Raw genomic sequence first — 23,633 nt, 5'->3', positions numbered from 1 at the left:
TGCAGTTGAAATCGAAGGGCACTCAACCTAGTAACTTGCAAACTGATCGTACAGTAAAACAATTGTGTAACTGTGCAGCTGAACACTTCCCGCCCTCATAATGCTTGTTTCTAGTCACTATTCTACGTTTGTGGTGACACTCATCATGTTATCTTTGACTTTGCCATAGTTTCCCAAAATGACAATTTAATGCAGCATATGGGTGAAATATGGTATGATAAAGTAGATTTACAGATAAAACGAATATAGCGCACATACGATGTATGGAAATTGGGTGTCAATCAAACAAACAGGATTTGCTTAGCGCTACTGATCACCTGAGGGTATCTAGGCATTGGGGGGTGGGGGCAGTGCTGCTGATAAGGGGCGTTAAAGGGATTAACCAATTTTTTAGGCCCTTCCTGAAATCCTGTAGGGTGGCAGTCTGTGTGTTCTCCTTAGTGCTGCCGGGCACTGGTGTATTCAACTGTGTAGCCTTGGACCGTGTCATGTATGTGCATGTAACTTGCATGATCGAGGTAACTATTAGCGGCGATACTACGTTTCTCTCGGTTTCCCCAGCATCCCCCTCACCCCATCTCCCCCCACCCCCGCCCAGGGGCGGCAATCTGAGGGATAGCCCCGGGCGCCACAAGCTTTAGCTACGCCTCTGGTTCAGGGATGCCTCTAGTGCTGTTATTCCCACTCTGTGTGGGATACGGTGATATGCGTGCTGCCTCAATGTCGGAGGAGGCTCGGACAATGCTCTCTCAAGCTATTGCTGCAGTGAGGGATGCAGCCAAGTTCACTATCCGTTGTGGCCTTGTGACGGGGCAATTTCCACGACGGTGGTGCTCCGTTGCCTCGCCTGGCTGAGGACTACTGGCATCTCTGGGGATGACCAATATAAAAGAGCAATTCCCTTGAACAAGGTCATTTACATAAACACAATGAATAAGAAAAAAGCAATAACTATAACAACTAAATTAGGAGTAAAAAACTGGCAACATTTATTGTATACAGTCAAATTAAAAAAGCAGAGAACATAGTTGGCTGCTTGGCACAGATTAAAAGAGGTTATAAAAAACAGTAAAATAACAATCCACATTCAATATTGACCAGCAATATTGCTGAAAACAGACAAACAACAGTAAGACATAAAATGTGTGCAATACAGGGTGTGTGTTCTGTTATTCTTTTAAAACACCGGTGTTATGCACATTGGGATATTATTATGTCAACAACGGTGTTTGAGCCGCGAATCACACTGTACTAGGGCGTCGACGCGTTTCCGTGGTTTGTTGAACTTCTATCCACCTTTATCAAGACAAAGAGTAAATTTCTGTCGTAGTGTACATAGGTTCCTTGTCCTTAATATGTTGGGAATTTATAGCAGAGCGGGTCGCATATGGTTCCTTCCGCCCCTTTTGAATTGGCTTGTATTCTAGTTTTGTTGTTGAATCTACCTGTTGGGTAAGGTGGCAATGTAATGCCAAACTTTCTCGATGCACAGCACTTTATTTTCAAACGCGCTGTGTCTCACCAGAGGCGCCTAAGTCTTGCCCCAGTGACGTGAGTATTAGTTCCCTCTACGTCTACTGCCGGCTGCACGCTTCTCTGGTCGTTTTCTTTCAATGTCTCTGGGGATGTCCAGAACACCCTGATGGACATGCCCTTTGATGGCATTCGCCTTTTTGGCAACATGGCAGATAGCGCTTTGGAGCGTTTTAAGGACTCGCAGGCTACAGCCAAGTTCTTGGGCCTGTCAGCCACTCTCCCTCCTCTGCCTTCTGCTTTTTGCTCCTTTAGTGACCACGGAATGGGCGCCCCAGCACATTTGCTTCAGAGCCACGGGCTGTAGCATCAACAGTCTCAGCGCGGACGTGGGAACCGCAGAGGCTGTCCAGGGGCCAGCGGGCGGGTCAGTCCACTTCCAACCTGGCCACTACTGCCCCAAAACCTTCCTAGTCCAGTCTTACAGGGCCCATCAAACACTAGTGGGCGGCAGGATTCACCATCACCTCCCCCACTGGTGCACCATCACTTCAGACAGGGGGGTTTTAGACGTAGTCCGGAGTGGCTACTCTCTCCCCTTTGAGACTATCCCTCCAGCCATGCCTCCCCAGTACCACCCATGTCGGGGGATCACTTGGCACTTCTTCAAAAGGAAGTTGCGGCCCTCTTGGCCAAGGGGGCCATCGAACACGTTCCTGAGCCAGAAGTAGGATGTGGTTGTTATTGTCACTACTTTCTGGTGCCCCAAGAAGGCCTGCGTCCTATCTTGGACCTTCGGAGCGTCAACGGCTTCCTCCGGAAGTAGAAATTCAAGATGTTGAATTTGGCTCAGGTCCTAGCTACCCTGGACCCAGAAGACTGGATGGTAGTGTTGGACTTGCAGGACGCGTATTTCCACATCCCCTTCCTGCCAGCCCACCAGTGTTAACTGCGGTTCATGGTAGGCCACAAGCACTTTCAGTTTACCCTGCTCCCCTTCGGCCTTACCAGCGCCCCACGGGTGTTAACGAAAGTGATGGCGGTGGTCGCAGCTCATCTGCGCAGATTAGGGGTTTCAGTCTTCCCCTATCTCGACGATTGGTTGTTGAAGGTGGGCTCGCCCCAGACAGTCATCTCCCACCTCCAGACTACGGCTGAACTCCTGCATTAGCTGGGGTTCTCCATCAATGTGCCGAAGTCACACATGTGCCTCTGTCAGAAGCTCCTTTTCATCAGAGATGTTCTGGATTCAGCACAGTTTCGGGTTTATCCTCCCAAACAGCGGATTCCGGATATTCAGGTTCTGATTCCGATCTTTCAGCCTTTACTCTGAGTTTCGGTCAGGTTGACCCTGCGGCTCCTGGGGCTGATGGCCTCCTGCATCCTTCTGGTGTATCACGCCAGGTGACGGATGCGTGCTCTGCAGTGGGACCTGAAGTTTCAGTGGGCATAGCATCAGGGCAACCTGTCCGACCACGTCCGGATCTCGGAGGGCACTGCAAGACAGTTGCAGTGGTGGCTCACGAACTGCGATTGGGTCAGCAGCAGATCTCTCTCCCTACCCCAACTGGAGCACGTAGTGGTGATGGATGCATCCCTCCTGGGATGGGGGGCCACATGGGAGAGAAGGGGATCAGAGGCCTCTGGTCTCCGGCGGAGTTCCGGCTCCACATCAACCTTCTGGAGCTGCGGGCGATCCAGCTTGCACTGAAGACATTCCTTCCCTCTGTCCGGGGAAGTGTGGTGCAGGTGTTCACGGACAACACCACTGCCATGTGGTACTGCAACAAACAGGGCGGAGTGGGGTCGCAGACCCTTTGACAGCAGGCTCTGCGCCTCTGGCAGTGGCTGGAACAACAGGGTGTCACCCTGGTGGTTCAACACATGGCAGGTTCCCTGAACGCCACGGCGGACAAACTCAGCCACCGGTGCATGATGGATCACGAATGGCGTCTGAACTCGGACGTGGCGCAAGGTCTCTTTCTGCAGTGGGGAGAGCCTTGGTTAGATCTATTCGCCACCGAAGAGAACGCGCAATGTCATCAGTTCTGCACGTTGGAATTTCCAAGGCGGCACTCGCTCGGAGACGCTTTTCGTCGCGAGAGGAGCTGCGGTCTGTTGTACGCCTTTCCGCCTATACCACTTCTACCCAGAGTGCTGAAGAAGATCAGGCGCGACCGGGCGCAAGTCATCCTTGTGGCTCCGGACTGGGCACGAAGGTGCTGGTATCCCAAGCTACTCAGTATGTCAGTCGTTCCCCCGGTTCGTCTGCCTCTTCAGAAGGACCTTCTGTCGGAGCAGCAGGGGACGGTCCTCCACCCGAACCTGTCCAGTCTCCACCTACATGCTTGGAGATTGAGCGGCGACAGTTGAGGCCATTTGACTTGCCTCCTGAAGTTTGCAACATCATTCTGGCAGCCAGGCGTCCATCCACAAAGTCGGTATATGCCTGCAGGTGGAACAGATTTGTGGCATGGTGCACAGCAAAGGCTGTGGAGCCCCTTAATGCCCCTCTTTCTGAGGTTCTCCTCTTTCTTCTTTCTCTTGCCCAGCAGGGCTCTGCTCTGGGCACTATCAAGGGCTACCTTTCTGCTCTTTTAGCCTTTCTGAGGCTGCCTGATCAACCTTCTTTGTTCAAGTCCCCTATCGTTAATCGATTCCTGAAAGGCATCACACATACGTTCCCTCCTGTTCCCTTTGTGAAGCCTCAGTGGGACTTGAATCTGGTTCTTACATTTCTGATGTGCGCTCCCTTTGAGCCACTCCACAACTGTCCTCTTCGCCTTCTAACTTTGAAAACTGCCTTTCTGGTAGCCATCACCTCTGCCAGGAGAGTGAGTGAGCTCCAGGCTCTTTCTTGTAAACCTCCCTTCCTTTCAGTCCATCCGGACAAGGTTGTGTTACGGACAAGGCCCTCCTTCCTACCCAAGGTAGTCACGGCCTTCCACATTAGGCAATCTATCACCTTCCCCACCTTCTTTCCGCCTCCGCATCCCTCGAGAGAGGAAGAGAGGCTCCACCGTCTGGACCCAAAACGTGCGCTCTCATTTTATTTGGATCGCACACGCCAGTTCCGGGTGGATGATCAACTCTTTGCTGGTTACGTGGGCGCTAAGAAAGGGAAAGCAGTGCACAAGCGGACCATCTCACGGTGGATCATCTTGTGTATCCAGGCGTGTTACTCCTTGGCTAAGAAGGAACTCCCTGTGGGGCTGAGGGCTCATTCCACTCGAGCCACAGCGGCTACAACTGCCTTGGGCCGAGTTGTGCCCTTCCAGGACATTTGCCAGGCGGCTACGTGGGCCTCGCTGCACACGTTTGCACAACGTTATTGCCTGGACAGTCGAGACCGGAGGGATGGCTTCTTTGGCCGTTCTGTCCTCCAGGACTTTCTGGTGTGATTATTGGTTCGCAGACCCACCACCACGGGGTTGGTATTGCTGGGGTATCTATTCTATGGTAAAGAATCTATCACTAACGTGTCTCTTTCAGATGCACAAGTTACTACTTGTGTAACGATATATCTGTAAGAGACATTAGTTACCTTACAGACCCACCCATCCTCCCCGTTCTGCGAACCGATATCTAGGGTTAAGGTCATCCCCTTTCAGGGCCCTAGTTTCATGGCACCAGTGTTGGTTTTTGGCATAGCTCTGCGTTTCTGGCGCGGAAAAGCTGTGTCTAAGAACTGACGTCAGCACGCGGAGGCGGCGTCTAAGTACTCCGACGACGTCCTCACGACGCCGACGACGGACGCGGAGCCGCAGACGACGCCTACCGACGCGCAAGGGTACTGCAATACAAAAATTTCTGGATCCAGTCTGACGCCTGGGGATATTCTAAGGTGAGGAATCTATCACTAACTAATGTCTCTTACAGATATATCGTTACACAAGTAGTAACTTGTGCGATATCATAGAACAGCTATAAGGACATGGTTCCGAACGCTGCAGACAGGCTCAGCTCATGCCAGATAACCAAGCACTCTGCCTCCAGGATTAAGGCCTGCCACAGGAGTAACTTATAGGTTACTATGTGTCTTTATATAAGTAGGTATAGGAATACTATACCTAAGCAAGGGGTGATTACACAACCTTGCCCCAGCTGAGTGATCAGCCAATCTGAAAGAAACAGGTTAGTATTAGATTCCTTACCTTAGAATATCCCCAGGCGTCAGTCTGGATCCGGAAACTTTTGCGTAGCAGTACCCCTGGGCGTCGGTAGGCGTCGTCTGCAGGCGTCCCCTGCGGCTCTGCGTCCGTCGTTGCCGTCGTGCGCCGTGATGACGTCGCTGGAGTATATAGACGCCGCCTCCGCGCGCTGACATCAGTTCTTCTTTTTTCCGCGCCAGTTAGCGCAGATCCGAAGAGCAGTACTCCGGTCTTTGACCAAGTTTTTTGATCTTTTGATCCTTTGAATCTTCTACGGTGCCGGTAGGATGCCCGGTTTTAAGAACTGTGACGACTGTGACCGGACGATGTCGATCACGGATCATCACCGACTCTGTCTCCGGTGCCTGGGCCCCGACCACGACGTGGACGCCTGCGTCGATTACCGGGCCTTGACAAATAAAGCTAGGCGGGAGCGGTCCCGCAAGCTGATCGAGCTCCGGGTGTCAGCCCCGTGTCGGGAGCGGTCCCGGTCCGGCCAGAGGTCAAGGGAGCGATCGAGGGAGCGGTCGTGGAGCCGTCATGGGCGCTCCGGGAGTCGTCACCATTTTTCTGGTTCCTCAGGTAGGAAGCACAAAAAGTCGGGGCGTCGTCATCGTACCCCCGACTCCCCCCACGCTCGCGCGATGCGGCCGGGGGTTCGGGTAGCCCCACCCCCGCGGCTCCGCGTGAGTCGCCAACGCGGCCTGCTCCATACCCTGCGGTCCCTGGGCAAGGCGCATCGCCTGAGGAGATAGAGGCGTTCCTCGTGGCCATGAGGGCTCTTTCTCCTCCGGCGGGTTCTGCGGCGCCTTCGGGCCCTGTGAACCCGTCCGGGGGCCCTAGCGGCTCGGGTGACCCTGCCTCGACGCCGTCGGGTGCTCCGGCCCCGGCGCCGCCGACGGCTCCGATCCTGGCGCCGCAGGGGCCCTCGGGGTCGACACCGGCTGGTCAACTGGCCTCTCCGGTGCCGATTCCATCGGGGCAACCCCTGGCGCCGCCCCCGCACGGCGCCAGTTGCCCGGCGCCGGCTCCGGGTGGCGCCGTCCCCATTCCCTCTCCGAATCCGGACGCGGAGTCGGACCGGCGTCGTTCGACGCCGGGCTCGACGCCGATGGGGCCTGTGAACCCCGAGGAGCCGGTCTACATTGTTGATTCCGAGTATGGTGAGGATGTAGAATACGGAGAGGGGTGGGAGGGGTCTGAGGACCCTCTGACATGCGAGTGTCAGTACGACATGGACTGGACGGGTGACTTGGGTGACGCCAGTGGTCTGGATGACTCCCCCAACCCTGGTTTTGTCTCGCCTCCTACCGTGGCTACGGAGGAGGGGGCTGCCTATTCAGTGGTGTTGATGAGGGCTGCCAAGGCCTTAAACCTTGTGCTCCCCGTCGCGGCCGTGAGGACTAACATCCTCACTGAGGTACTCAAACCGCAGTCATGCCCACAGGAGCCACTGCTGCCGTTCAACGAGGCCTTAACTGACATTCTTTTGGGCACGTGGTCCAGGCCCGCTTCAGGTTCGCCTGTTGATAGGAACGTGGCCAGACGCCACCGTCCATGTTCGGACGACCCCAAGTTTCTATCCACCCACCCCACCCCTGAGAGTCTGGTGATCCAGGCCTCCACCTCCCAGACCGCATTCCCGTTGGCCCCGCCCGACAGGGAATCAAAGAGGTACGACCAGTATGGCAAAAAGGTCTTCTCGTCCCTGAGTCTGGGACTGCGGTCTTGCAACACCGCGTGCCTCTTGGGCCGCTACACCCACTCTCTGTGGGATACGGTCGCGGACCTGCTGCCTGAATGCCCGCCGGAGGTACGGGCTAAGCTCAGCAAGGCTATGATTGAAGGCCGAGACGCAGCAAGATACTCCATCAGGTGTGGTCTTGATACGACCGACTCGCTGGGCATAGCGATGTCCACGACGGTGGCGATTCGTCACCACGCCTGGCTGAGATCCGCCAACCTATCGGCTGATGTCCAGAGTGCCTTAATGGACATGCCGTTTGATGGCAGTCGCCTGTTTGGCGACAAAGCGGACCACGCGCTGGAGCGCTTCAAGGACTCCAGGGTCACGGCCAAGTCCTTAGGTCTCTCGACCCAGCGCCAGCAAACGGGTTCGTTTCGCTCCTTTCGTGGCCAAGGAAGGGGTGGGCCCACACGTGCTGCCAGCCACGCGCCGCAACAGACTTACCAACGCAGTGGCGGCCGTGGAAACTGCGGTGGTGGCGGTCGGGGACAGCGGCGAGGTCAGGCCAAACCTTCCCCCGCAGAATCTGCCACTAAATCCTCCTAGTCCATGCTTTCAGGCCCATGTGACGCCGGTGGGAGGCAGGGTTCGCCATCACCTCTCCCACTGGCGCACAATAACATCGGACAGGTGGGTGCTGCAGGTCGTCCGAAGGGGCTACTCCCTCCCCTTTGAGACAACTCCTCCAGCCATGCCACCGCAGAACCACCGTGTGTCGGGGGACCACTTGACACTTCTGAGGGAGGAAGTTACGGCCCTCTTGGCCAAGGGGGCCATCGAGAGCGTTCCTGGGCCAGAAGTAGGACGTGGTTGCTATTCCCACTACTTTCTGGTACCCAAGAAGGACAAAGGGGGCCTACATCCTATCTTGGATCTAAGGAACGTCAACGGCTTCCTCCGGAAGGAGAAGTTCAAGATGTTGACTTTAGCTCAGGTCTTGGCTGCTCTAGACCCGCAAGACTGGATGGTAGCGTTGGACTTGCAGGATGCGTATTTTCACATCCCCGTCCTGCCGGCCCACCGGCGTTACCTGCGGTTCACGGTAGGCCACGAGCACTTTCAGTTTATCGTGCTCCCCTTCGGCCTTACCAGCGCCCCACGGGTGTTCACCAAGGTGATGGCGGTGGTCGCAGCCCATCTGCGCAGATTGGGGGTTTCAGTCTTCCCCTATCTAGACGACTGGTTGTTGAAGGCGGGCTCGCCCCAGACGGTCATCCACCACCCTCAGATGACGGCAAACCTCCTGCACGAGCTGGGGTTCTCCATCAATGTGCCGAAATCACACCTGTGTCCCTCTCAAAAGCTCCTTTTCATCGGAGCAGTTCTCGACTCGGCGCAGTTTCGGGTCTATCCTCCGGAACGGCGAGTCCAGGATATACAGGCTTTGATCCCTATCTTTCAGCCGTTATCCCGGGTTTCGGTCAGGTTGATGCTGCGGCTGCTGGGGCTGATGGCCTCCTGCATCCTTCTGGTGCATCACGCCCGGTGGCGGATGCGGGCTCTGCAGTGGGACCTGAAGTTTCAGTGGGCCCAGCATCAGGGCAACCTGTCCGACTATGTCTTGATCTCAGAGGGCACTGCGAGACAACTGCAGTGGTGGCTTACGGACCGCGATTGGGTCAGAGGCAGATCCCTCTCCCTTCCCCAACCGGAGCACGTTGTTGTGACGGACGCGTCCCTCCAGGGCTGGGGAGGCCACCTGGCAGAGGCAGAGATCAGAGGCATCTGGTCTCCGGCGGAGTCCCGGCTCCATATAAACCTGTTGGAGCTCTGGGCGATTCGTTTGGCACTGAAAGCATTCCTCCCCTTTGTCAACGGGAGTGTGGTGCAGGTGTTCACGGACAACACCACCGCCATGTGGTACTGCAACAAGCAGGGCGGGTGGGGTCGTGGACCCTTTGCCAGGAGGCTCTGCGCCTCTGGCAATGGCTGGAACATCAGGGCGTGACTCTGACGGTTCAACACCTGGCAGGTTCTCTGAACGCCAGAGCGGACGAACTCAGCCGTCGGTGCTCGATGGATCACGAATGGCGTCTGAACTCGGACGTGGCGCAAGGCCTCTTTCGGCAATGGGGAGAGCCTTGGTTAGATCTATTCGCCACAGAAGAGAACGCGCAATGTCATCGGTTCTGCGCGTTGGAGTTTCCAAGACAGCACTCGCACGGCGACGCCTTTCGGCGCGAGTGGAGTTGCGGTCTGTTATACGCCTTTCCGCCTATACCACTTCTGCCCAGATTGCTGAAGAAGATCAGGCTCGACCGGGCCCAAGTCATCCTTGTGGCTCCGGACTGGGCTCGAAGGTACTGGTATCCCGAGCTACTCAGCATGTCAGTCGGTCCCCCGATCCGCCTGCCCCTTCAGGAGGACCTTCTGTCGCAGCAGCAGGGGACGGTCCTCCACCCGAACCTGTCCAGTCTCCACCTCCATGCGTGGAGATTGAGCGGCGGCAGTTGAGGCCATTTGACTTGCCTCCTGAAGTCTGTGATGTGATTCTGGCAGCCAGGCGTTCCTCCACGAAATCGGTATACCCCTGTCGGTGGAACAAGTTTGTGGCATGGTGCACAGCAAAGGCTGTGGATCCTCTCTCTGCCCCTCTTCCTGAGGTTCTTCTCTTCCTTCTTTCTCTTGCCCAGCAGGGCTCTGCTCTGGGCACTATCAAGGGCTACCTTTCTGCCCTTTCGGCCTTTCTGAGGCTGCCTGATCAACCTTCTTTGTTCAAGTCCCCCGTTGTAACAAGATTCTTGAAGGGCATCACACACATGTATCCACCTGTTCCGTTTGTGATGCCTCAGTGGGACTTGAACCTGGTTCTGACCTTCTTGATGTGTGCTCCCTTTGAGCCACTTCATTCTTGTCCTCTCCGTCTCCTGACTTTAAAGAGACGGCCTTCCTGGTTGCCATCACCTCTGCCAGGAGAGTGAGTGAGCTCCAGGCTCTTTCTGTCAAACCTCCTTTCATGTCCATTCATCCAGACAAGGTGGTTCTGAGGACTAGACCTTCTTTCCTGCCCAAAGTAGTCTCTGCTTTTCACATCGGGCAGTCCATCACCTTACCCTCCTTCTTCCTGCCTCCGCATCCTTCAAAGGATGAAGAGCGGCTCCATCTTCTGGACCCAAAACGTGCGCTTTCATTTTATATGGATCGCACACGCCAGTTCCGGGTGGATGACCAACTGTTTGTTGGCTACGTGGGTGCGAAGAAGGGACGGGCGGTGCTTATACGGACCATCTCTCGGTGGGTCGTTCTATGCATCAAAGCGTGCTACTCTTTGGCTCGGAAGGAGCCTCCTGTTGGGCTGAGGGCCCATTCCACTCGGGCCATGGCGGCTACTACTGCTCTGGGCCGGAGAGTCCCCTTGCAGGACATTTGCCAGGCGGCTACGTGGGCCTCGCTGTACACTTTTGCGAGGCACTACTGCCTGGAGAGTCAAGTCCGGAGTGATGGCTTCTTTGGCCGTTCTGTCCTCCAGGACTTTCTGGTGTAGGATTGTATTGGTTCGCAGACCCACCACCGGGGTTGGTATTGCTGGGGTATCTATTCTAATGTAAGGAATCTAATACTAACCTGTTTCTTTCAGATGAACAAGTTACTTACCTTCAGTAACGATATATCTGTAAGAAACAGTAGTTAGTATTAGATTCCTTACCGCCCCACCCATCCTCCCCATTCTGCGAACTGATACCTAGGGTTAAGGACATCCCTTTCAGGGCCCTAGTTTCAAATGGCACCAGTGTTGGTTCTCACATGGCTCTGCGTGTTCTGGCGCGGAAAAGCTGTGTGCAAAGAACTGCCGTCAGCGCGCGGAGGTGGCGTCTATATACTCCAGCGACGTCATCACGGCGCACGACGCCAACGACGGACGCGGAGCCGCAGGGGACGCCTGCAGACGACGCCTACCGACGCGCAGGGGTACTGCTACGCAAAAGTTTCCGGATCCAGACTGACGCCTGGGGATATTCTAAGGTAAGGAATCTAAAACTAACTTCTGTTTCTTACAGATATATCGTTACCGAAGGTAAGTAACTTGTTCGTTGTGTCTATTTGAGTGGCCAGCCTCGGGTGGCATAATACATGCTGCAGCCCCTGGTAGGCCTTGGTTACACCTATGCCATGAGTACCTAGGGTACACTTCTACAGGGGCGGACGAGGTGAACCAATTCCCAATTGTGGATGTACCTAGAGTACAAGGTGTAAATTTAGAGAGAGTGCATCTGTGCTGTGGGTCTGATTAGCAGGCCCACAGCCATATCTAAGTCGAAAACCAATAAAGCAAAGCAAAAAGTGGGCGTGACCATAGGAAGCAGACCCTACTCTCCTACAGGCTGTGATTACCTTGGGCAGGAAAGAGGGTCACATCCGCAACACAACTTTGTCCGGATGGACTAAAAGGAAGGGAGGTTGAGAAGAAAGAGCCTGAAGCTCACTCACTCTCCTGGCAGAGGTGATGCCAACAAGGAATGCAGTCTTAAAAGTAAGGAGACGAAGAGGACAGTTATGAAGTAGCTCGAAGGGAGCGCACATCCGATAAGTCAGAACCAGGTTCAAGTCCCACTGAGGCATCACGAAAGGAACAGGGGGAAACATGAGTGATGCCCTTCAAAGACCTATTTACAACCGGGGACTTGAACAAAGAGGGCTGATCAGGGAGCCTTAAGAAGGCGGAAATGGCAGAGAGGTAGCCCTTTAGAGTGCCTGTTAGAAATAGGATTTCTGGTTGGCTGAGGCTTGCGCCAAAGTCATGCAGAAACCACCACTCTAGTTAGGGCAAGGAAGTTACACTCCAAAGATAACCCCTGCTCACCCCCTTGGCCCCGTGGAAGGCATCGGGACCCATGGAAGCAGGTAACTTGAGAAGTCGACAACTTGCTAACAGCGCAGCTCCTGAGGCCTCCTCGAAGCTGTGCCCTGGGGACTGAGACACCCCAACACTGAGCTCCACCTGCACCGAAGACCAGCCCTCCACACTCCACGAGATCTGCGTGGGGCCCTTCTGCCGGTGTTCTGCTCGACACGTTGTCCGGTTGCTGGCCCGTTGGCTAGTAGCCCCTGGCGACGATCCTTTTTGAAACTCCACCGCTGGTCTGGTTGCTCCAGATTGGCACTTGCATCCCTGAAAAGGTGAAGTACCTCGGACCATCCAGGTCTGGACCGAAAGCTCAATGTGTATCATGCGTGGGTTACATTTGCATAGGCTTGTTGGATCTGATCTTGAAGCCAACCCCTCCATCAGGGAGATCCATCGTGGGACAGCTCCTCTCCAGCACCTGGTCGTCCTCGACGCCACCTGGTCAGCGTGGCTGCAACGACAAGCTTCACCCCAGCACCTGATTGCTCCTCGACGACGTCTGGTTCCTTCCCTGGTTACACCCGGTCACTGGCTAGTGACCTAGACTTTGTCCCCTCTGCTTTAAGGTCCTCTTCATCCTCGATCCACCCGGACATCTTCCTCCTGGTCGCCTGCAGCATCTTTCTTCACAGGCTCCATAGACTTAAACGGCGAAACCCGACACATCTTCACACCTATGCACCCACTTCCTGTGGGTGAGGTAACGCGAGTACTTCGGTGCTCTCAGGGGTATTGACTATTCAAGTGTCTAGGTTTTTAGTTGTAACCTTCTAGCTAGACCGGAAGTGTCCTAAATCTTCATTTACTTACCTTTAACGTTCCTATTGACTTTCTATTGACTCTCGCGTGAGAGTACTGACTCTGCACGCGCCGCCTGTGGGCCTCCTACTCCTAACCTAAGGGTCAGATAGTGTAGCCCCAGCGATGCCCTAGGCCTTCTCCTTTCCTAAGTCGTGGTTCTTATACCACTTACTTAGTATATGGTTTGACGCGCCCCTAGGGCCTAACTGTAAATTGTGCTATTTAAAGTATTTCGAAGTGTAACTTGCTATGTGCTTTTGCCTCTGATCTCATAAAGAGTTCAGAGGAGTGTGTTAGTGAATAAATACATATATATTTTATATATATCATGTGTGGTGTCCTTTCATTTGATATTCAAGGGGTTACATATGGTAAAACAGCTGGTTTTACACGCCCTCACGAGTCTTTTAGCCTAAGACTGTTGAATAGTGAACATCATATACCAGGCCAACTTCTCACACAGCCTTCCACATAGGGCAGTCCATCACCTTGCCCACCTTCTTTCCACCTCGCATCCCTCGAAAGAGGAAGAGAGGCTCCAACGTCTGGACCCAAAACGTGCGCTCTCATATCATCTGGATCACACACGCCAGTTCCGGGTGGATGACCAACTCTTTGTTGGTTACGTGGGTGCTAAGAAGGGACGGGCGGTGCACAAATGAACCATCTCTCGGTGGGTTGTCTTGTGTATAAAGACTTGTTACTCTCTGGCTAAGAAGGAGCCTCCTGTGGGGCTACGTGCCCATTCCACTCGGGCCACAGCGGCTACTACTGCCCTGGGTCGGGGAGTCCCCTTGCAGGACATCTGTCAGGCAGCTACGTGGGCCTCGCTGCATACGTTCACAAGACACTACTGCCTGGACAGCCAAGTCCGGAGAGACGGCTTTTTCGGCTGTTCCATTCTCCAGGACTTTCTGGTGTGATGGTTGGTATTGCTGGGGTATCTATTCTAAGGTAAGGAATCTGATACTAACCTGTTTCTTTCAGATGCACAAGTTACTTACCTTCGGTAACGATATATCTGTAAGAAACAGTAGTTAGTATTAGATTCCTTACCGCCCCACCCATCTTCCCCGTTCTGCGAACCGAGATCTAGGGTTCAGGTCATCCCCTTTCAGGGCCCTAGTTTTTATGGCACCAGTGTTTTTTTATCATGGCTCTGCGTTTCTGGCTCTGAAATGCTGTGTATAAGAATTGACGTCAGCGTGCGAGTGCGGCGTCGAAGTACTCAGACGACGTCATCCCGGCGCCGACGACTGACTCAGACCCGCAGACGACTCCTAGCAACACACAAGGGATCCAGTCAGGCCCCTTGGGATATTCTAAGGTAAGGAATCTAATACTAACTACTGTTTCTTACTGATATATCGTTACCGAAGGTAAGTAACTCGTCCTTTAATAACTGGAGCAGCAACCCAATCTTTCCTTATTTTGCACACTATGCAGTTTGGAACCAGCCATGTGCAAATTTGTCTTGACCTTGCTCCAGTAAAAGCAGTACAGCCTGAACAGGCCAGAGAAGGTCCTCCCCGAACCAGAACATAAGCAACACCATATTCTTTTGTGTGTCAACCAAAGTGGGACGGGTATGCCCATACATGGGTCCTGTGCACACTGCGTCACTTGAATTAAGCTATACCTGCCTGATGAGCCCTAATTAGGGCAAAACTGGTCCTCGGTTGCTTGTGTTCGGGTTCTGGGAGGACTTGGTACTGCTTTTAAATTTCCAGATCCAGTCTGATGCCTGGAGAATGTTTAAAACATGAGGAATCTGCACTTTAGAGTATCCACCGTTAAGAGCAAGCTGGGATGTGGAATTCCTATATCCCCACGCCAAGGACATATTGTTTGGTATCAAGGGAAACATGTTTTTCTGTGTATTTTGTCCTTGGGACAAGTAGGCATAACCCCCTGCAGCGCAAACCCTTTGGTTGCCAATTTGCTGTACTACAGTATGGATCAGGGAAGGGCACTTTCAGCAGTTAAGGTAATATTTTTGTCTATATGTTAATGCTGTTCAAACTTGTATTCATGGTTCATTAATTGAAAGCCTTTATTATTAGGGTGAGCAGGCTAAATAAATGTTGTATGCTCTGACTGCACTACTGACAGTGGTTCCAGTATAAATATGTGTACACTCATTTTCAAAGCTTTGCAATATGAGGCTATATATAATGCTCCCAGAATGCTCTGGTTTGATGCAAATATTTGCAGAAGCTTGAAAGGAAGATTGATGATTCTTTGCTTTCAAAATAAAATGTTCATTAAAAAAATGAAAGCATGAATAACAACATTTTGCTAAACTACTGTAAAATGTCAGGTACCATTTCTTTGCAGCATCATTTAGGAACGTGTTGATGATTGCTAGTATTTCCCCAAAATATTCATATTGGAAAATCAGTGTAACCACTTTCAATCTGATTATGGGAAACAAAAATAAATAGGCATTGGCAAAGCCAATAGGTCTGAATTTGGTGGTCAGCTTTTTGGTTTTGTCAATTTGTGAATTGTTTTGGCATGGTTTTTGTAAAATCTTATTGCTGTGAGAGTTGCCGAGCCCTCACCATTATACCAAAAATTGGCAAAAGCAAAAATTGTTTTTAGTCTCAAAAAGCAGACACTGCTACTTTAGTTACTAGCACTGAACAAAACTTTGTGTGCCGATATGCTCCTTGTGAAAGAGAAGAATCCTGTCACTCAGAATGAAGCCAGCTGATACAGAGAGAGAAACGCCAGACCAAATTAGGGCCCCAATTATTAAAGAAAATCTCAAAAGTGCACCCATGGTGTATATCCTTGCATTAAGTGCAAATTAGGGCCCCAATTATTAAGGAAAGTCTCAAAAGTGCACCCATGATGTATATCCTTGCATTAAATGCAGCTGTACAGCATTCCTGAATTCTCAAGAATTTATAGAAGTTTACAAGAAATACTACTCCTAGAAAATATTTGCGAACTGCATTTTAGCTTGAGCAAATGTGCATGTGTAGATTTTCTCATTCGAAAATCTGAGTGTTTGCAAGTTCACTTTCCCTCCAACCACTTTTTCCCCAACTCTGGAAGAAGGTTTACATCTGAAAGAAACAGGTTAGTGTTAGATTCCTTACCTTAGAATAACCCCAAGCGTCGGACTGGATCCGGAAAGTTTTGCGTAGCAGTACCCTTGCGGGTCGGTAGGCTTCATTCGCGGTTACGCGTCTGTCGTCGGCGCCGTGATGACGTCTGAGTACTGAGACGCCGCCCTCGCGCGCTGACGTCAGTTCTTTTTTTTTTTCCGCGCGGCAAGCGCAGATCCGGAAAAAGCAGTGCTCTTAATCATTTTTTGACTAAACTTTTTCGATCCTTTTTGATCACTATTAGAGTCTTTACGACTCTCGGTGCTGGTAGGGATGCCCGAGTCAAGCCCTGTACCAACTGCATCTGACTAATGTCGTTTAGCAATCCCCACCGCCGGTGCCTCTATTGCCTTGGGGCCGACCACGACGACTGGTCGTGCCCCGACTGCCCGGTCCTTGACGTCAAAGGCTAGGCGGTAGCTGTCCCGTAAGGGCCTCGAGCTCCGGCAATCGGCCCGCGCCGCTCAAGGTCCCGATCCAGGAGGGGGTAGAGGGACCGATCACGGGGCCACAGTCATCGAAGCTCGGCGAGTCGTCCCCATTCATTGGGCTACAAGTCCTCGGGTAAGAGGCACAAGAAGTCAGAGACGACATCGCTCTTCCGACTCCCCCCGACACAGGCGCCGCGGCCAGCACCATCCCCGCTTGTCCCTGGGCTGAACGCGACGCCGGAGGAGATCGAGGCCTTCCTCATGGCCATGAGGTCCCTCTCTCCTCCGTCGGGTCCCACGGGAGTGCCTTCGGGCCCGCGGCCCCGGCTGGGAGTCCATGGCCGCCGGGTGCTTCGGCCCTGGCGCTTCGGCCCCGCCGCCGTCGGCGACTTCGGTACCTGCGCCACAGGCCCCCACTGGATCCGGTTCCGGATCCGGGTCGCTGCTGGTCGACCTTACGACCCCGCGGGCGTCGACGCCAGGGTGTCGCCCCCGGCGCTGTCCCTGCACGATGCCGTCCCTGATCCCTCCCTCAGTCCGGATCCGGCGTCACGACCCATGTAGCTCGATGCCGCATTCGGCGCCGGCTGAGGAGCAATTCTTCTTTGATCCAGCTCCATCCTTTGACCCTTAATTTCAGGAGATGGAGGATGAGGGGGATTGGGAGGGGTCTGAGGACCCTTTGACACAGGAGTGTCCGTCATTTCAGGACTGGACAGATGAGCTAGGGGAAGCCAGTGGTCTCGACACTTCACCTGACACTGGCTTTGTCTCCCCTCCTACTGTGACTACGGAGGAGGGGGCTGTTTATAGTGTGGTGCTGACGAGGGCGGCCAAGGCCTTGGCCCTTGAGCTCCCCGTCGCGACTGTGAGGTCTAACATCTTACTGAGGTCCTTAAACCACAGGTAAGCTCTTCGGAGCCTCTACTGCCGTTTAATGAGGCTCTCGTGGACGTCCTGTTGGGCACCTGGTCCAGGCCCGCTACAGTCTCGCATGTAGATAGGAACGTCGCCAGGCACCACCGCCCTGTTCTGGGCGACCCTTGTTTTCTGTCCACCCACCCCACCCCCGAGAGCCTTGTTATCCAGGCCTCTACTTCCCAGTCCGCATTCCCCACTGCACCCCCAGATCGGGAATCCAAAAGGTAGGAACAGTTTGGCAAGAAACTGTTCTCCTCCCTCAGTTTGGGGTTGCGGTCCGTCAACACCGCTTGCCTTTTAGGCCGTTACACCCACTCTCTGTGGGATACGGTTGTGGCCGTGCTCCCGGAGTGCCCGGGTGACGCTCACTCAAGCCCTCGCGGAGGGACGAGACGCAGCGCGGTACTCCATTCGATGTGGGCTGGAAACCACGGACTCACTGGGCAGGGCGATGTCAACAAATGTGGCGGTTCGCCGCCACTCCCGGCTGCGGTCCGTCAACTTCTCGGCTGATGTCCAGAACACCCTCATGGACATGCCATTTGATGGCAGCCACCTCTTTGGTGGCAAGGCAGATCACGCGCTTGAACGCTTCAAGGACTCCAGGGCTATGGCCAAGTCCTTGGGCCTCTCGGGCCAGCGTCCGCAACAGTCTGCCTTTCGCTCCTTTCGTGGCCAAGAAAGGGGCGCCCCTTCACGTCCTGCCAGCCATGGGCCGCAGTCCAACATCCAGTGCGGCGGCGGACGTGGTAACTGCCGTTGCAGTGTCAGGGGACAACGGCGAGGCCAGTCCACATCCACCCCCGCAGCATCTGCCTCTAAGCCTTCCTAGTCCGAGCTTTCAGGCCCATTTGACGCCAGTGGGGGGCAGGGTCCGCCATCACCTCCTCCACTGGCACATCACATCGGACAGGTGGGTGCTGCAAATCGTCTGAAGGGGCTACTCCCTCCGCTTCGAGGCGACCCCTCCAGCAATGCCACCGCAGTACCACTGCATGTCTGGGGATCACTTGCAACTTCTGCAAGAGGAAGTATCGGCCCTCTTGGCCAAGGGGGCCATCGAGCGCGTTCCTGGGCCAGAAGTAGGGTGTGGTTGCTATTCCCACTCATTTCTGGTTCCCAAGAAGGGCAAAGGGGACCTACGCCCTAACTTGGACCTGCGGAACGTCAACGGCTTCCTCCGGAAGGAGAAGTTCAAGATGCTGACTTTGCCTCAGGTCTTAGCTGCCCTGGACCCCAGAGACTGGATGGTAGCGTTGGACTTGCAGGACGCTTATTTTCACATCCCTGTCCTGCCGGCCCACCGGCGTTACCTGTGGTTCACGGTAGGCCACGAGCACTTTCAGTTCACTGTGCTCCCCTTTGGCCTTACCAGCGCCCCACGGGTGTTCACGAAAGTGGTGGTGGTGGTGGTCGCAGCTCAACTGCGCAGATTAGGGGTGTCAGTCTTCCCTTATCTCGACGACTGGTTGTTGAAGGCGGGCTCGCCCCAGACAGTCGTCAGCCACCTCGAGACTACGGCCGACCTCTTGCACTTGCTGGGGTTTTCCATCAATGTGCCGAAGTCACACCTGTGTCCCTCTCAAAAGCTTCTCTTCATTGGAGCCGTTCTAGATTCGGCGCGGGTTTGGGATATTCAGGCTCTGATTCCGATATTTCGTTCTTTATCCTGGGTTTCGGTCAGGATGACGCTGCGGCTTCTGGGGCTGATACCCTCCTGCATCCTTCTGGTGCATGACGCCAGGTGGCAGATGCGGGCTCTGCAGTGGGACCTGAAGTTTCGGTGGGCCCATCATCAGGGCAACCTGTCCGACCATGTCCTGATCTCGGAGGGCACTCCGAGGCAGTTGAAGTGGTGGCTCACAGACCGCGACTGGGTCAGTGGCAGATCCTCTCCCTACCCCAACCGGAGCACGTTGTTGTGATGGATGCGTCCCTCCTGGGCTGGGGGGGCCACATTGGAGAGGCGGAGATCAGAGGCATCTGGTCTCCTGCAGAGTCCCGGCTCCACATCAACCTTCTGGAGCTGCGGGCAAACCGGCTTGCACTGAAGGCATACCTTCCCTCTGTCCGGGGAAGTGTGGTGCAGGTGTTCACGGACAACACCACCGCCATGTGGTACTGCAACAAACTGGGCAGAGTCGGGTCGTGGACCCTTTGCCAGGAGGCTCTGCAATGGCTGGAGCCCCAGGACGTCACCCTGGTGGTTCAACACCTGGCAGGTTCCCTGAACGCCAGGGCGGACAAACTCAGCCGTCGGTGCATGATGGATCACAAATGGCGTCTGAACTCTGACGTGGCGCAAGGTCTCTTTCAGCAGTGAGGAGAGCCTTGGTTAGATCTATTCGCCACCGAAGAGAACGCGCAATGTCATCAGTTCTGCGCGTTGGATTTTCCAAAGCGGTACTCGCTCGGCGACGCTTTTCGTCGCGAATGGAGCTGCTTTCTGTTGTACAACTTTCCGCCTATACCACTTCTGCCCAGAGTGCTGAAGAAGATCAGGCGCGACCGGGCCCAAGTCATCCTTGTGCCTCCAGACTGGGCACGAAGATACTGGTATCCCGAGCTACTCAGCATGTCAGTCGATTCCCCGATTCGTCTGCCTCTTCAGGAGGACCTTCTGTCGCAGCAGCAGGGGACGGTCCTCCACCCGAATCTGTCCAGTCTCCACGTACATGCTTGGAAATTGAGCGGCGGCAGTTGAGGCCATTTGACTTGCCTCCTGAAGTCTGTGATGTCATTCTGGCAGCCAGGCGTCCCTCCACAAAAACGGTATACACCTGCAGGTGGAACAGATTTGTGGCATGGTGCACCGCAAAGGCTGTGGATCCACTTTCTGTCCCTCTTTCAGAGGTTCTCCTCTTTCTTCTTTCTCTTGCCCAGCAGGGCTCTGCTCTGGCCACTATCAAAGGCTACCTCTCTGCCATTTCAGCCTCTTAAGGCTTCCTGATCAGCCTTCTCTTTTCAAGTCCCCTGTTGTAAATAGATTCATGAAGGGCATCACTCACATGTTTCCTCCTGATCCTTTCGTGATGCCTCAGTGAGATGTGAACCTTGTTCTAACTTATTTGATGTGCGCTCCCTTGAAGTCACTTCACAATTGTCATCTCCGTCTTCTTACTCTTAAGACTGCATTCCTGGTTGCCATCACCTCTGCCAGGAGGGTGAGCGAGCTCCAGGCTCTTTCTTCTAAGCCTCCTTTCCTTTCTGTCCATCTGGACAAGGTTGTTTTAAAAACACGTCCCTCTTTCCTGCCCAAGGTTGGTACAACCTCTTCCACATAGGGCAGTCCATCACCTTGCCCACCTTCTTTCCGCCTCTGCATCCCTCGAAAAAGAAAGAGAGGCTCCACCGCCTGGACCCAAAACGTGCGCTCTCACTCTATCTGGATCGTACACGCCAGTTCCGGGTGGATGACCAGCTCTTTGATGGTTATGTGGGCGCTAAGAAGGGACGGGCGTGCACAAATAAACCATCTCTCGATGGGTCGATTTGTGCATAACGGCTTGTTATTCTCTGGCTAAAAAGGAGCCTCCGGTGGGGCTGCGTGCCCACTCCACTCCAGCCACGGCAGCTACTATCGCCCTGGCTCTGGGAGTCCCCGTGCAGGACATTTGTCAGGCAGCTACGTGGGCCTCGCTGCACACGTTCGCTAGACACTACTGCCTGGACAGTCCAGTCCGGAGAGATGGCTTTTTCAGCCGTTCTCCAGGACTTTCTGGTGTAATCTTGGTCCGCAGAGCCACCACCGGGGTTGGTATTGCTGGGGTATCTATTCTAAGGTAAGGAATCTAACACTAACCTGTTTCTTTCAGATGCACAAGTTACTTACCTTTGGTAACGATATATCTGTAAGAAGCAGTAGTTAGTGTTAGATTCCTTTCCGCCCCACCCATCCTCCCCATTCTGCGGACCGATATCTAGGGTTAAGGTTTTTCCCTTGAGGGCCCTAGTTTCATGGCACCAGTGTAGGTTTTTATCATGGCTCTGTGTTTCTGGCGCGGAAAAGCTATGTATAAGAACTGACGTCAGTACGCGAGGGCGGCATCTAAGTACTCCGACATCATCACGGCGCCAATGACGACGACGACTGACGCATAGCCGTGGACGACACCTACCGACACGCAAGGGTACTGCTACGCAAAACTTTCCAGATCCAGTCTGATGCCTGGGGATATTCTAAGGTAAGGAATATAACTCTAACTACTGTTTCTTACAGATATATAGTTACCGAAAGTAAGTATTTGTGCGTCAGCCATTGTCAGGAGTAAATTATCAACATTTGTCGGTATGGGAAAAGATAAGAGAAGAGTTGTTGAAAACCATTAAAACATGCAAGTTAGTAGGTCTGCACAGACTCAAAAGGGCAATATAACCCTGGAACTATTGCTTACGCCTACCTTCAGTATGTAGATCTGCAGAAACATGGCGACATAAGGAGATTGCAAGTATTCAAACACTACTATGGTATGAGCCCTGGCATAATTAGAGAGGCTATATCACAGCTCTTCTATATTGAGATTGCTGCCAAATTTGTTGCCGCACTACATGGCACCAAAGGGACAAGTGCACTTTGTTACAGGACAAGTAGATTTATGAAGCAACCTGCCCCATGGGCAAGTAGATATTTTATTGAATTCCACACCCCTGTATAATTCACTTGGTCTTTTTTGAAGAATTTGTGAGTTTATTTATGGGTGAATCATCCAAGGTAATAAGGTATCCATCCTTAACCCATAAAAGTCTATAGGGACACCTGTGTGCCAAGCAATAACGGTTTTGTTGAAATTGTTTATCTATAGAGCTTTTTTTATGCTAGTGTCAGTGATGTATGCACTAAGTATACTTTATTTTTATTTGTATTGCTTTCATAGGCCACACCATTATATCAACATGCCAGTGAAGTTCAAACCAAAATCAAGCGGCAAGTTCGAAGGTGCAATAGTTGCTCATACAGAGAAGTGTGGCAGTCTCCGTATTCAACTTATTGGTGAAGCTTTCAACACGTGACTTTCATTTTTAAAATACTGCTGCCCTGTCCTCAATCTAAATTATTAAACTAATGCTAATTATTTTTCATGTCACTTTGTAAACACTACAGTATTGTTAATATTAACTTTACTTGATAAGATAATCAAGGAGCTTTTGCTTACACGATGTAGCTTGTTAAAAAGCTAAATTTGTATTTTGCAATGAATTTTGAATTAATGTTATCATGTTTCTGTATTTCAATTTTGCACTTTTGTTGTTTCAAGGAAACCTATATTCCTATATTCTTGTATATATTTAAATATGTATTTTTGTAACCAGTGTTTTCAAAGAAAAGTAGTTTTTTAAATACATATTGTCATAAAGAAAATAATGTTAAATAAATCCTGCTGTACAACACACACTTATAGACTGTTAAATGAGTTTTCTTAACTTTGGAGTAAATAGTTTTCTTTGGTGATTATCATCAAATAAAGTGCTCTCTTTTCACCTCAGTTTTGATTAGAATGAATGCATCTTTCTGACCACATAAAATTTACAACTATCCCTAGGTATTGGTCTGCATTTGAAAAATGTAATCCGTTTTCATGGTCTTGGCGAAACTAGAAGCAGAGGGGTGTGAGCTGAGGGTAGGTTTAGTTATGTGGAAGTGTGCCTAGAGAACTATGTGGAGGCGTATTGAGAAGTAGGTGGAGGTAAAAGCAGGGAGTGTGTTTATGGGCCAGTGTTATCCAGTACATGTGGGTATCTGAAAGAAACAGGTTAGTGTTAGATTTCTTACCTTAGAATATCCCCAGGCATCAGACTGGATCCGGAAAGTTTTGCGTAGCAGTACCCCTGCGCGTCGGTAGGTGTCCTCTGAGGCTCCGTGTCTGTCGTCTGCGTCGTTGGCGCCGGGATGACGTCGTCGGAGTACTTGGACGCCGCCCTCGGACGCTGACGTCAGTTCTTCTTTTTTTTGCGCCGGAAATCGCAGGTCCGGAAAAAGCAGTACCTTAGTCATTTTTTGACTAAACTTTTTTTCGATCCTTTTTGATCCTTTGTCGAGTCTTTACGACTCTTGGTGCCTGTAGGGATGCCCGGGTTCAAGCCATGTACCGACTGCAACCGACTGATGTCGGTTACCGATCCCCCCGCCGGTGCCTCTATTGCCTTTGG

The 23,633-nt window shown here is 52.7% G+C and overlaps 1 protein-coding gene across 1 annotated transcript in view; it reads left to right on the top strand.

The window, feature by feature from the left end:
- CEP192 (centrosomal protein 192) overlaps nt 1-22,877 on the top strand; it is a 1,919,503-nt gene extending 1,896,626 nt beyond the window's left edge. Inside the window, exon 46 of the mRNA XM_086965571.1 lies at nt 22,361-22,877. Within this exon, the coding sequence (XP_086821697.1) occupies nt 22,361-22,496 (136 nt within the window). The 3' untranslated portion in view covers nt 22,497-22,877. The remainder of the gene's footprint in view (nt 1-22,360) is intronic.
- The last annotated feature ends 756 nt before the right edge of the window (nt 22,878-23,633 follow it).

The sequence above is a fragment of the Lissotriton vulgaris genome, chromosome 4_1 (assembly GCF_964263255.1).
Source record: "Lissotriton vulgaris chromosome 4_1, aLisVul1.2, whole genome shotgun sequence".
Classification (NCBI taxonomy): Eukaryota; Metazoa; Chordata; class Amphibia; order Caudata; family Salamandridae; genus Lissotriton; species Lissotriton vulgaris.
The sequence above is the reverse complement of the archived record's forward strand: the minus strand, read 5'-3'. Positions and strand labels throughout refer to the sequence as shown.